The sequence below is a fragment of the Leopardus geoffroyi genome, chromosome C1, assembly GCF_018350155.1.
Source record: "Leopardus geoffroyi isolate Oge1 chromosome C1, O.geoffroyi_Oge1_pat1.0, whole genome shotgun sequence".
In the NCBI taxonomy this organism is placed as follows: Eukaryota; Metazoa; Chordata; class Mammalia; order Carnivora; family Felidae; genus Leopardus; species Leopardus geoffroyi.
The window spans coordinates 183,974,016-183,988,866 of NC_059328.1; the positions used below are offsets into that span (position 1 = coordinate 183,974,016).

Here is a 14,851-nt window from a genome sequence, read left to right on the forward strand (position 1 = left end):
CCTGAACACTCCTATACTTTCTTTACAGCATCAGTTATTTCGTATTCACAGTACAGTCCCAAATAAAATGACAAAAATTTGGCCAATGAATTTCAATCTTCTGCAGACCAAAGCTTTTAACTGGGTTTCAAACAATGCAGGAAAACTGATCAGAATTTTCATTTTCCTGTCTAAAAGTATCTTATGATAAGGATACCAAAAAACAAAGCCACAAAATGCCCCAAATGAACAACCTACTCCTGAAGGAACAAGAATAGCACCATCTTTACATTTTCTAATTATTTTGCAAAAAGTATGTCTGAGTTAGTTTAAAGAAAAAGTGCCTAAAAACACTTCTGAGTTAAAACAGTGTATAAATCCTAAATACCTACCATCAACAAGAGGAATATTTAAAGTCATTGCCAATTGATTAGCATGTTTTAGAAGTTGCAGAAAGCTGGACTTCGGTTCTGGTGGGTAACAACTATTTGATATCATTCACGTTCTAGTCCCAACCAACCTTTCCAGATCCATGGACATTTTTCCCTCCTTGAACTCTCTCTCCCTGCCACAGTCCACCACTCAAACAAACTTTCATGACTCCCTGACTCCTTACAAGATAAGATGTCTCTCAGACTCAAATGTCCTCCCCTAATTTAAAACGCACTTTTTTACACCAGGGACACGTCACCTCCTCTATGAAACAGTCCTAAGCATAAATTAATCACTCCGTTACCCAGGATCTCAGAACATGTTGCTTGTATTTCTATTTAAGCATTCATTTGCCTCATAAAAGGATGAAAACGTACACACATCTGTTTCCCTACTAGACTGTAAAACTTTTGACGGCCTTTGTCTTGGTTACTCCACTATACTGAGCCAGGCACTTGGAAACGACGAGTGAAATAACCGATTCTCTTGGAAGCCTCGTGTTTGAAAAACACTTCAGATTTCACGTTAGAAACCAAGGAATGCAGTCCCAAATTCCCACGCCTCATCTTTTCTGAAGTGACCCTATTACCTGCCATTTCTGGATATTCCCTAAAGGACTCCAGCCTATTCTCAACATTTTCCTAGCTTTATATTCTCCATCTTTCATAAAATGATCGCCTACCTCGAAAGCTTTGGCCATTAATATAAATGTGCCTTTCCCGCTTCCACCAATAATCCAGTCTCCAAAGAAAAAGACCAATATACCACAAATATTCCCAAATCACTTCGTACAAAAAACCCAAAGTATCTTTGACGCCTGAAGACACACAAATTAGCCAAAGTTAAAAGTAATGGTTAGGTTAAATTCGATTTGGGGGCCGCCCAAAAAGCGGCTGCCGTATTTCAGTGCTCTCCAGACTCATTTGCACAAACGGCCAATAGTTCTGAGAGGCGAGGGAGACTTTTTGCTTTCACGCCCGTTTCCCCGATCCCTTGCCCTGGACTACTCCTTAGCGATCCGTTTAAATGCGGCCTTCTGGTCAGAAAAGCGAAGCAACTCTGAAGGAGCAAGACCCAAACACGGAACAAAGCGCCTGCCGGCTGTGTTTAAGTAGGACGCCATTACGTGGGGCAGTGGCCTGCGCCGCTTGTGCGAAGACGACGACCAAGGCCCCCAAGCGCGGGCTCGGCACCCTACAAAAGAAACCACACGACGAGACAAAGCCTAGGAAAACTGACTCTTGGCTGGCTAGGCAGCAGAGAATACACATAACTAGGGAAAGACGGCTTACCTTCGTGAGTCTTGGCGATCTTCGCCATTTTGTCCACTCGAACACACAGACGGAACTGGCGCTCCCAAGAACTTCCGCTCGCCGCCGCTGCCACGGAGAAAAATAGCTGGGAGATACTCTCTGCGCATGCGCCAAGCGGGAGCGCGCTCCGTTGGGCGACACGTGACAAGAGTAGCCACCTAGAAGGAACAGAGAGATGTATTGTGGGGGTGGGGGAGGAGCTAATGTTGGGCCGGAGGCGGTTTTCGTGGTGACCGAGAAAATGGCCTGGCGGCCCATAACGTCTTTAAGGGAGTAAGTTTGCCCTGGAGGAAGGTGGATTACGCGAGAACAGTGTACAGTAAGAAACACTACGGATTTCATGGCTGGGAGAAACCTCAGACCTCCAATTTATTTTCTCCAAATAGACCGGAAGGTGTCTTGGTGCAAGACAAAAGCTTTCCTTAGCATCTGTCTCTCAGCTGTTGCAGTGATTAGCTGTAGAAACAGTCCTATAAGCAGTCACGTCCTACGTGCTGAAATTCAAGATTTTCCTTCAAAAAAAAATTACCATCTGGGTAGGAGTTTCATTTACAACATTGTATTTCCAAGCACTGTTTACCTTACAAACAACCTAGTAAAGTAGACAAGTTGTTGCTAATCCCATTTAAGAAATAAGAGAAAAACTAGGGCGGGGGTATATATAAATTGTGCAAGGTCACACAGTTTCTAAATTACACAGCAGGAACTTTGCCACCCTAAAAGCCTTTTAACTTTATAGGTTCTTAGAAAACCACTGATCATCAGCATTAACACTGATGAAATGCCTCTCTTAATCCTAAATTCTGAAATCAGGAACTTTTAAAAGATCAGAATATGGCTTTTTCTTTTTATTTTTTTGACAGCTCATAAAGGTTCTATTGTTGGTATTATATTGGTTTTTCACTCTTTGTGTAAAGGGTGATTATCTTAATTTAAATCCAAGTTAGTTAACATATAGTATAATAATAATTTCAGGAACAGAATTTAGTAATTCATCACATATAACACCCAGTGCTCATCCCAACAAGTGTCCTCCTTAATGCCCCTCATCCCTTTAGCCCATCCCCCCACCCAACAACCTGCCAGCAACCCTCAGTTTGTTCTCTGTATTTAAGAGTCTCTTGGGGCGCCTGGGTGGCGCAGTCGGTTAAGTGTCCGACTTCAGCCAGGTCACGATCTCGCGGTTCATGAGTTCGAGCCCCGAGTCGGGCTCTGGGCTGATGGCTCAGAGCCTGGAGCCTGTTTCCGATTCTGTGTCTCCCTCTCTCTCTGCCCCTCCCCCATTCATGCTCTCTCTCTGTCCCAAAAATAAATAAACGTTGAAAAAAAAAATTAAAAAAAAAAAAAGAGTCTCTTACAGTTTGTTGACCTCTTTTTATATTATTTTTGATTCCCTTATGTTCTTCTGTTTTGTATCTTAAATTTCACATATGTGAAATGAAATGATGTATTTGTCTTTCTCTGACTTATTTCGCTTAGCATAACACACTCTAGTTCCATCCACATTGTTGCAAATGGCAAGACTTCTTTTTGATTGCCGAGTAATATTCCATTGTGTGTGTGTGTGTGTGTGTCCCATATCTTCTTTATTCATTCATCAGTCAATGGCTATTTGGACTTTTCCCATACTTTGGCTATTGTCGATAGTGCTGCTATAAACATTGGGGGGCATGTGCCCCTTCAAATCAGCACTCCTATATCCTTTGGAAAAACACCTAGTAGTGCAATTGCTGGTCAAAGGGTAGTTCTATTTTTAATTTTTTGAGGAACTTCCATACTATTTTCCAGAGTGGCTGTACCAGTTAGCATTCCCATGAACAATGTAAGAGGGTTCCCCTTTCTCCACATCCTCACCAACATCTGTTGTTGCCTGAGTTGTTAATTGTATGGCTTTTTCTTTTTTTAATTTTTTTTTTTTACGTTTATTCATTTTTGATAGAGACAGAGCACAAGTTGGGGAGGGGCAGAGAGAGAAGGAGACACAGAATCCGAAGCAGGCTCCAGGCTCCAAGCTGTCAGCACAGAGTCCGAGGCAGGGCTCAAACCCACAAACCGTGAGATCACGGCCTGAGCCAAAGTCGGACGCTTAACCGACTGAGCCACCCAGCCACTCCTATGGCTGTCTTTTTCTATGCATCATTACACTAGCATAACTTTGAAGTGTCAATGCAAGCCTTGGACTTTAGAAATGAAAAGAACATAACTTAGAAGGGAAGTTGGTACAGGAAGCAGCCTAAGAAAACAGGTGAGGGTTAAGATTAGAGCCTTCACAAAGAAAACAGTTTACCTGGCTGTGTGATAAGACTCACAACACAAATACTTAGTAGAAACTTCAGTAACAAATCAGTGAAAAAAATCAATCTGATGAGATGAAATTTTCAATTTTTAATTGTTTTAATTTAGGTTATAGTTGGGGGAAGAAGGGGATGAGAGAAAACATGTAGATTATTATACAAATTATTAATAAACTCTAGTTCTTGGATTGGTAGAGGGCCCACAGATATTACTTACATGGTTTATAACCTAAACATAGATTATACTTTTATATATACAAAATAACATGTTTTAAAATAATTAAAGGAGGGGTGCCTGGATGGCTCAGTCAGTTAAGCATCCCACTTCAGCTTAGGTCGTGATCTTGTGGTTCGTGAGTTAGAGCCGTGCATGGGGCTCTGCGCTGATAGCTCAGAGCCTGGAGTCTGCTTCAGATTCTGTCTCCCTCTCTCTCTCTGCCCCTCTCCCGCTCATGCTCTGTCTCTCTCAAAAATAAAATTAAAAAAAGGTTTTTTTAATTTTAAATAATGAAAGGCAAAAAGAATGTGAAATAAGGAGTTACAGAAGGGTGTTATTATCCATCAAGAATCAACAATCTAAAAAACATCCATGTTGACAAAAAGAATCACAAAAACATTGCATTTCTTGGCTCTACTTTATAAAAAAAGATGAATATGTATACACAAGGAAATTACTGTCCCGTAAAAATATATGCAAAGGAAATTCTCTATAGTGTTAATAGTGGATGTTTATGAATGATGAAATTATGAATTATAAAAATAATTTTTAGTATTTTCCAGATATTCTGCCAAAAACACATATTATTTTTATAAACACACACAAGAAATGTGTTAAAGAAATGAAAAGCATCTGCAAAGTAGGTATCACATGTCCTTTGTCTTTCCAAGATAGAAGCTGCACCTGCTGGCCAGTTTGCATTATATGCGTATTTCTCTAGGTTCCTAGGTATTTGGTTACTTTTTAAAAAAAATTTTTTTTAATGTTTATTATCTCTGAGACAGACAGAGCATGAGTGGGGGAGGGGCAGAGAGGGAGGGAGACAGAATCCAAAGCAGTCTCTAGGCTCTGAGCTGTCAGCACAGAACCCGACGCGGGGCTCGAACTCACAGACCGTGAGATCATGACCTGAGCCTAAGTTGGATGCTCAACTGACTGAGCCACCCAGGCGCCCCGGTATTCAGTTACTTTTGTAGGGCAAAGGCATATATAGGATAGTGAGACATGAGAAAATTTGCCAAAGTATCAAGGGAGATTCCCTTCTTTTAGTCTTCTTCTAAGGACTAATTACTCTTTAATAAAACAATGACTTGGACATTCAGACAATAAGTAACAGAGATTTTTCAATAAGTACTTTTTACTTTCTGTTTTCAATATTAATACATAATACTCAGATATCACTTAAAATACATTTCCTGCCCTTTTCTGGTGAAGTTTTTTTTCCAAAAGTTAGAAAAGGGATCTAACTTTTATAATCTAAACAACTGACAGTGATGACATCCAATTAAAAGGAAAATCGATTCCTTTTCTAAGTATTTAAACAAAATTTTAATGTTTATTTTTGAGAGAGAGAGCACACATGCATGCACATACATATGGGGTAGGGGAAAGAGGGAGAGGGAGACAGAATCCAAAGCAGGCTCCTCGCTGTCAGCACAAAGCTGAACATGGGGCTCAAACCCACAACTGTGAGATCATGACCTGAGCCAAAGTCAGTCAACCAACTGAGCCATCCAGGTGCCCCTATTCCTTTTCTTTTCAGGTAAGCTCTATACCCAATGTGGGGCTTGAACTTAAGACCCTGAGATCAAGAGTTGCATGCTTTCCTGATTGAGCCAGCCATGCACCCTCATTCCTTTTCTTATCAGGAGCACTTGGAGGCTGGCTTTTCTGAGTCTCAAAAAAAATACCGCAAAGCAACAAGCATACATATTTTTTCTGGACAAAAAACAAGATGTAACAGTTTTGCAGAATGTTAAATGCTAGATGTAATTTTCTCAAATTACCTTTGGGATAAAACTGTAAAGGCCTTGAAGTTCTATGCTATAGGAAGACCACTGACAGTTTATCCAGCCCATTTTTTCTGAGGTAAAAGAAGGACTTTCATGGATAAATGGCCCACAATCTTGATGTGCAGTGTTTCCTAGAAGTCTCCTATATCAAAGGAATATCAGACTCTACCTACTCCAAGCCAAAAATCCAAAAACTTCTATCTCCCTTTCAGTTATGCCTAAAATCCCAAAACTACCGAGTCTTATTTCTGAAATTTTAACGCATTACTCAGTTAAAAAAAAGATAACCTTGAGACGATGTTCTAAATATGTCTGTCAATGTGCCTGTCATGTCTAGCTTCAACTTAACTGACCAAATTCTCTGCTCAGGGAAACAGCACTGGCTTGTTCTCCTGGAAGAGATAGATACCTGGCCAGCTACCTAGAACCTGGCCTAGAATACAGGACATTCTACCCACAGAAAAAGAAGTTACTGGCTAGGCCAAGATTCCTTCTCTTGGAAATTTGAACTGGAAGTATGAAAGGAACTTGCTGGTTGCTATTGAAACAGAAAGAATCAAAGGAAAATGTCACTTGAATGACATAAGATTGAGGGATCATAAACTCCTGCTGCTCAAGTCCCCACAGCTACCCTAAATCCAGAACTATCTCCAGCTCCAACCTTCTAAAGGCCCATTCTTTAAATAATACTGATTTTCTTGAACTAGGGTAGATTTCTCTACCTTCCAGCCTCACTAGAATAGAAGAGCAGTATTTTTAGTGTGAATTCATGAATTAGTTTATTTTTCTAGTTAAAGGTCAACTGAGAGCTCTTTTTGATTCATAATGCTGAAATATCTAGTTACAGCACATATAAATCAAGTCTGAGGAGGTGTCCCAAACAGCTAAGGGATTGTGGCACAGAAACATTAGGTGCCTGGAATGCTGTGATGTCTTCTAATATGTGAATTTGGCTAAGCTACAGTCCCTAATTATTCAAATAAATACCAATTTATTTGCTATGAAAGCTTTTATAGATATGCTGAAAGTCCACAATAATTGACTTTAAGGAAACTGTCTTAGATAAGCTGGGTAGATCTAATTCAATCAGTTGAAAGGCCTTAACAGCAGAACTTAGGTTTCCCTGATGCAGAAGAAAATCTACCTGTGGATAGCAACTTCAGCCTCTGCTAGAAAGTTCCAGACTGCCCTTACTGATGGTCTGCCTTCAGATTTTGGACTTGCTTAGCCAGTGTCCACAATTGCATAAACCCAATTCCCTGCAGTAAATCTCTTAATATGTATCCCCTACTGGTGTTTCTCCAGTTAAAACCTGATTGATATAAATGCCAAAGGTAAATTTTACCATTCATTCGTTCAAAAAATATTTATTGAGGACCTATCAATAAATATTTAATGAGGACCTAGTCTATACCAGCCATTATTTTATTTCATTTTATTTTCATTTCATTTTTAATTACGGAGCACATTGTATCCACAAAGAGCATGTACAATGTCCCATGCAGCTGCTATTACTCAAGAATATTATCAGTCTCTTGTGTGTTGACTCCAGTGTTCCTTGCATCAATTATAGCTCCACCAGTCATACTTGAAAATCCATGTTTTGAATTTTGTGTTAGTTATTCCCTTGTACTTCTTTATACTTTTACTACATATGTATGTAATCAAGTATACTTGTTTTTTTTAACTTTTATGTAAATGGAATCATCCTAGTTATAGTCTTCTATAACTTGTGTGTAGCTATCACTTGTTCCTTTTTTTTTTATTCCAGTATAATTAACATACAGTGTTATATTAGTCTTAGGTGCACAATACAGTGATTCAGCAATCTATACGTTACTCAGTGCTCATCACCATAACTATACTCTTAATCCCCTTCACCTATTTCACCCATCACCCACCCACCTTCCCTCTGGTAGCCAGTTTGTTCTCTATATTTAAGAGTCTGGTTTTTTGTCTCTTTTTTCTTTGTTGGTTTCTTAAATTACGTATATGAATGAGCTCATATGGTATTTGTCTTTCTCTGATTTATTTCATTTAGCATTATACCCTTTACATCTATCCATGTTGAAAATGGCAGTATTTCATTCTTTTTATGGCTCAGTAATATTCCATTGTATATATGCACCATATCTTCTTTATCCATTCATCTATTGATAAGGGATGGACATTTGGGTTGCTTCCATATCTTGGCTATTGTAAATAATGCTGCAATGAACATAGGGATGCATTTATCTTTCAGAATTGGTGTTTTCATATTCTTTGGGTAAATACCCAGTAATATAATTACCAGAGATTATTTTAGATGCTGGGAATACAATGTTGAACAAGACACTGTCCTCATGGAGCTTACATTATTTGAGGGACAGAGATTAAAAACTGTGTGTGTGTGTGTTTGTATAATTTCAGGTACTGCCAAACACTATGAAGAAAAAGCAGAATTAAGGGAGAGTGGGCAGGATGGAGGATAGGATGGGGGCACCTAGCTGGCTCAGTCAGTGGAACATGCTACTCTTGATCTCAGGGTCATAAGTTTGAGCCCCACACTGGGCATAGAGATTACTTAATAACAACAACAAAAAAATGTTTTTAAGGAAGAATAGGATGAACAGAAAAGGCAAGATCTCTGAGAGGATGACATTTGTTTTTTTTTTTAATTTTTTTTTCAACGTTTATTTATTTTTGGGACAGAGAGAGACAGAGCATGAACGGGGGAGGGGCAGAGAGAGAGGGAGACACAGAATCGGAAACAGGCTCCAGGCTCTGAGCCATCAGCCCAGAGCCTGACACGGGGCTCGAACTCACGGACTGCGAGATCGTGACCTAAGCTGAAGTTGGACGCTCAACCAACTGCGCTACCCAGGCGCCCCATGAGAGGATGACATTTGAATAGATATTTAAATGAAATAATGGAATGAGGATTGGGGAGAAGAGTATTCCAGACATAGTAAGTGCAAATATGCCAAGGTCGGAATAAGCTTGGGGTTTGTGTCCAGAGTGAAGGGGGAGGGAGTAAAGAATGGCATGAGATGAGATGGTACCACAGATGCCTGGCAGTATTACATTGTTGAATGAATGAATGAATGAATGTTGAATGAAAATATCTTCCAAACTTTCCTGCTCTATACTGCCTCTGTTAGCTAATACAGAGACAGCAGCCACATAGTTTTTGCTACTGGATTCTTCATGATAGATGTACATAAGAGCAGAAAACATTGTCACTAATGATTCGCCTTAGGATGACTGTTGTCACTAACTAAACTAAGAAATTGGTAGGAGGAGAGGAAGGTGGTATATGAGGACCAGAGAAATAGGATTTGTGAAGGAGGGTTAGGAATTTTGGGCAGGAATTTTGGGCAGACTATGGCCCTTGGGTCAATGACAGGTGTTGTATAGTCAGCAGGTACCAGAGTCAACAAGTTGGCAACAGCAATAATAACAATAGCTACAGTACAAAGCCCACAGTTTTTGATGCCACCCAGAACTCAAAGAGACTTATTAAGCATAGTGCTTCCTTCTTAGTGGTAGGAGGTACAAGATGCAATAGTTGTCCTTTACTTTGGAGGGGATGTCCAGGCATGCCCCAGGCCACTATGTACCTAAAACAGTGATTCTCAGATAGGAGTGATTTTGTCTTCCAGGGATACTTGGCAATGTCTAGAGACATTCTGGTTGTCACAACTCTATCCTCTTCCTAGAGGATCCTCCTTCCTATTCCCACCCCCATATCCTCTACTCTCTGTCACATGGTAAGTCCTCATCCGGTAAGACTGGCCCAGTGCCACCCCAGCCAGGAACCTCACCCTAGGATTGAGATACAGATTGTATGCTTTGATATTTCTGTGCCGTATTCCTGAAATACCACAGACATCTCTAAGTAATTACTTTGTGTTATCGTTGTTTCTGTGTCTATCTCCCTGAATTGGACTGTAACACCTAGAGCAACTTAAAGGGAGACATTACTAGCATCTAGAGCTCAGGGATACTGCTCAACATCCTATGTTGCACAAGATGCTCCCTGAAACTAGAAATTTTCTGGCCTAGGATGTCAGTTGTGCCACAGTTGAGAAATCCTGCCCTAGGGGCGCCTGGGTGGCACAGTCGGTTAAGCGTCCGACTTCAGCCAGGTCACGATCTCGCGGTCCGTGAGTTCGAGCCCCGCGTCAGGCTCTGGGCTGATGGCTCAGAGCCTGGAGCCTGTTTCCGATTCTGTGTCTCCCTCTCTCTCTGCCCCTCCCCCGTTCATGCTCTGTCTCTCTCTGTCCCAAAAATAAATAAACGTTGAAAAAAAAATTAAAAAAAAAAAGAAATCCTGCCCTAAAAATACCACCAATGGAGCAGACCCTGTCTTTTTTTTGGGTTTATCTTCCGCCTTCTGGAGCATATATGTCTTTCAAGGCCTCCAAGTATTTACCACTTCCTGGTCATCTAGTCTTATTAACAGGATTAACATAATGCCATCAATATAGTGGGCCAATGTTTCACTGTATGTCCAGATGTCCATGTTGCTTAAGACTGTATTATGATAGTTCTTATGACAGACTGCATTAGGGGGGAGTTAACATAATTCAGGGATAAAATTTAAAATGTATACTGTTGTCTACCCCAAGAGAATGCATACTGTTTAAATACTCCTTACTGTTAAGGATGGAAAACAACTCTTTCATCAGATCAATACTTGCCTACCATGTACTTGAGGTCATGTTAATCTCTTAATCCGCTCTAGAAACCACATCTGGCACAGCAACTGCAATTGAGGCTACTACCTGGTTGAATGTGATAATTCACTGTCATCCTCAGGATCTGTGTAGCCTTTGTAAGGGTCTGACGTCACTGTAAATATAATGTGGACCACCATCCTTGCATGCTTTAGGTCTTTAAGGCACTAATCTCTGCCATATTTCCTAGGATATAATAATGTTTTTTATTTCCTATCTTGGCAGGCTGTGGAGGGAGCTATTCAGTATCCTTCCCTGCTAGGTTCTTATCCCATAGGCTCTGGAACCTATATGAGAGTTTGGCCAACTTCTAATTATGCTCATCACAATTATACTTTTGGCAACTTGGGAAATGACACTTGGCACTGTGAGCCAGACCTGGGCCAGGACACTTATGACCCTATATACCACCATTCTAAGAGAGGCCACTATGACACTTTGGGTATCAATGTCAACTTGGACATTTTGCCTACAGCCTTCAAAATATTTGGTTATTCCACTTTTCCCAATGTATAGTTTTGAGAGCAAATGATAGGTATCTTTGGAGAAGTACTAGGGGATTCATTAACACATACTATGGTGTTACATGGTCCTTCCTGAGGACCTAGTTTCACTTTCAATCACATGGTCTGAAATCAAACCGTTCTAAGTTTAAAAACTAGCTCAGGTCTGAAAACTAAAGGAAAGGACCACTTTTTTTTTTTTTTTTCTTTCCTAACTGGAATAGCTGCCTTCAACCTCCTAAACATCCATCCTTGATTTCTCTTGGTTGTAATAAATTGAACAATACTTCTGTACACTGCCCATCAATTTGCCTCTAAGGAAATCCTACTGAATCAACCATCTAAATATCATTCTGCAGGTCAGGACCCTCCAGGCAGCCATTCTAACCTTGTGCTAATCATAATTCTTCCCACCTTCCTTCTGATAGTTAAACCTCACCAGGTGGCCTCTATTTGGGGATCCCATCATCCCCATTGCTATCATGGAACTCAGCTCTGTAACTTTATCTGCCACTATCTCCAGAGGCCTGTAAAGAACAGCCACCATAACTAACAGTGCTTTGCTGGGCCATATTGAGTCTGGGGAAAACGAGAAAATCAGAAATATTGATCCTGTCTTTAAGATTTGGTATCTTGTTCATATGGATTTTTCTGCATTTTGATTTTTAATATTTTTTAATTTTAATATTTTTACATTATTTAATAATATATTTTAAATATTTTTGAGAGAGAGAGACAGAGAGAATGAGCAGGGGAGGGGCAAAAAGGGAGGGGGACAGAGGATCGAAGCAGGCTCTGTGCTGACAGCACAAAGCCCAATGCAGGGCTTGAACTCAAAAACCACGAGATCATGACCTGAGCTTAAGTCAATTACTTAACCAACTGAGCCACCCAGGTGCCCCTGCGTTAATTTTGATTTTTAAAAATGTATTAGAGGATTATTTATTTATATTGGTTACTGGACTTTTTGGTACTCTCTTAAATTTTGCACCTGAGGCAAGTACCTCATTCACTTCACCCTAGTCTCAGTCTTATTCAGTGATGCTGGTGCCTCTGTCACATTCCTTATTACTTTAGGAAACAGTGTATCCTCTGAGCCTTCCCATGGAACATAACTGCTGAGTTTTCCGGCCTTAGCATTGAATATCTACTCTAGCATAGCTACTTCTTTGAGTCTTTTGATCATCCCTTCATCCACCATATCCCACAGTAGTCCTGCCATTCCTGCCACTTAATGTGGGCCATTACTTTCTCTGAGTTTCTAAGAGCCATCCTAGTAGAGTGTTAGCACTGCCTTTCCAGATTCTTGTCAGCGTATCATATCATGGGATGTCAGGGATTCATATCATGCTATCCAATGTTCTGCTATCTACCCCTGCCCCTTGATCTAGGACACTCAGAATTTAGTCCCTTATGCCGTCTTTCAGCTATGGATGGTACCTATTGGCTTGGTCATTTAGCTCCTTTGAGGTGTCCCTTTCCATCCTTAACAGGTCCAGAATTTTCTTGGCCAGGTAGAGTATGATTTAACTGCAGCTACTGGTCTGGGATCCAGGATGGAAAGTAAGGAAAGTTCCTGGGCAGGGTACCTGTTGTCTTATAAGTCAGAGGTCTCTGTATATTCCTCAAGCAAAGACAGAGGACTAGTTTTTTTTAACAGGGACTTGAATATATAAATGTTGACTCATTTTTGAGAGAGAGAAAGTTTGGGCGGGAGGAGGGGCAGAGAGAGGGGGGGGGGGGCAGAGGATCCAAAGCAGGCTCTGCAATGACAGCAGTAAACTGATGTGGGGCTCAAACTCATGAACCATGAATGAGATCATGACCTGAGCTGAAGTGGGACACTCAACCGACTCAGCCACCGAGGCACCCCTACCCAGAGATTCTTAAAGGGAAGACTGTGTAAGAAGTAAATGTTGGCAAAAATTACACACTATAAAAATCACAAATTATTCCAAAAAAGAAGGAAAGAGTTTAAGCATAAAGATGCTAATATGAATAAATACAACAAGTCCTGGTAAAGTTAGACTTTAACAAAAAGGAGAAAAGATGAAAAGAGGCCTACATAAAAAAATAAATCAGGAGCTTCTGGGTTGGTGAACACGTGGCCACTAGAGAGAGTGGCACACTCAGCATGGAAACCCTGATTCCCTTCCCACATACCTTGCCCTATGCAGTTCTTCCATCCAGCTGTTCCTGACATATCCTTTTATAACGAACTGGTACTCTAACAATGTACTGAGTAAAGATGCTGAGCAATGTGCAATATGCCTTGAAGAACTGCAGCTGGGTGATATTATAGCGTGATTGCCTTATCTATACATAAGGGTCTTGTTTGTATATCATAAAGGCTGCACCAATGGTTTGAGATAAACAGATCTTGCCCTGGGCAACCTTTAGATTAAACGTCAGATTTCTTTTTTATAGATTTTGTTGTCTTTTGAAGATGCTTGAAAAAGTGAAAGGATATGAAGATCCGTTACTAGAAAAACAAAAACAAAAATGAAGGCATACTCAGCCAGAAATCTGAGGTCTCTAAGATTCAGCAATAGAGAGATGGACAAACATACAGAACAGAGTAATATGTATACAAAGTACACATGGGGATTTAGAAAATTCTGCACATCCCTTGATAGTCATCCACAAAGGTAATATTGATAAACATTTGTATTCAGATGCCAATATTAACTGATTTAAAATTTCATTTGTTATTAAGTTCCCTAAAGCTGTGCAACTTCTTAGGTTTTGATTTGTTTTTTAGTTCGGAGTCTGTTTTATTTCCCCAACATCAGGTTTCTGCACACCTCTTCTTAAATTGAAGACCACATAATTTACTTCTTATACCTTAATGTCTTATATGTGAACCCAATAAATGTAACCAAGCAGTAACACATTCTCTGAGTGTAGACCATAATCGCAAGTTTTTATTTTTTTACACTTCTACATAAGAAAGTTAAAACGTTAATTTTTAAAATCACATATTTAACAATATCACAATGCAGTCCAAAGAGTAAATCAAGTGATATAATTACATTATAATTAATTAAATCTAAGATTATCTACTAAATTGCAACTTACTAAATATATTGTTTCCTCTTAAATGAAACTGCTAAACAGTTTGTCAGTAATGAATCATCTTGCAACTTTTTTTAAAGCTATGCAACTTTTAAAAAAATACAAATTACCAATTTTAAGTACTTCCAGCTACAATAACTTTGTTTTGACTGGTTATTTTTGTTTTCTCTTTTCATACAATTGTTTTATTGTGCTTTGCAATCCCCAGGAAGTTTTCCCACATTTGGATGGGGGGGAAAAAGAAATTTAAAAAAATTTTATGTTTATTTTTTGATAGAGAGACAGAACATGAGCAGGGGGAGGGGAAGAGAGAGAGAGCAGGTACAGATACAGAATCTGAAGCAGGCTACAGGCTCTGAGCAGTCAGCACACAGCCTGACACGGGGCTGTAACTCACAAACAGTGTGATCATGACCTGAGCCAAAGTCGGAAGCTTAACCAACTAAGCCACCCAGACACCCCCCCACACACACAAAAAAGAAATTTTTAAGCGGCAGAAACATAAAAATAGTGTAAGGAAAGCTAAA

The 14,851-nt window shown here is 39.9% G+C and overlaps 1 protein-coding gene across 3 annotated transcripts in view; it reads right to left on the minus strand.

Moving 5' to 3' along the window:
* SF3B1 (splicing factor 3b subunit 1) overlaps nt 1-14,851 on the minus strand; it is a 61,358-nt gene that overhangs the window by 38,874 nt on the left and 7,633 nt on the right. For all 3 annotated transcript variants that reach the window (XM_045480615.1, XM_045480617.1, XM_045480618.1), the window contains exon 2: nt 1,704-1,882. In XM_045480615.1, the coding sequence (XP_045336571.1) occupies nt 1,704-1,731 (28 nt within the window). In that variant the 5' untranslated portion in view covers nt 1,732-1,882. The remainder of the gene's footprint in view (nt 1-1,703; nt 1,883-14,851) is intronic.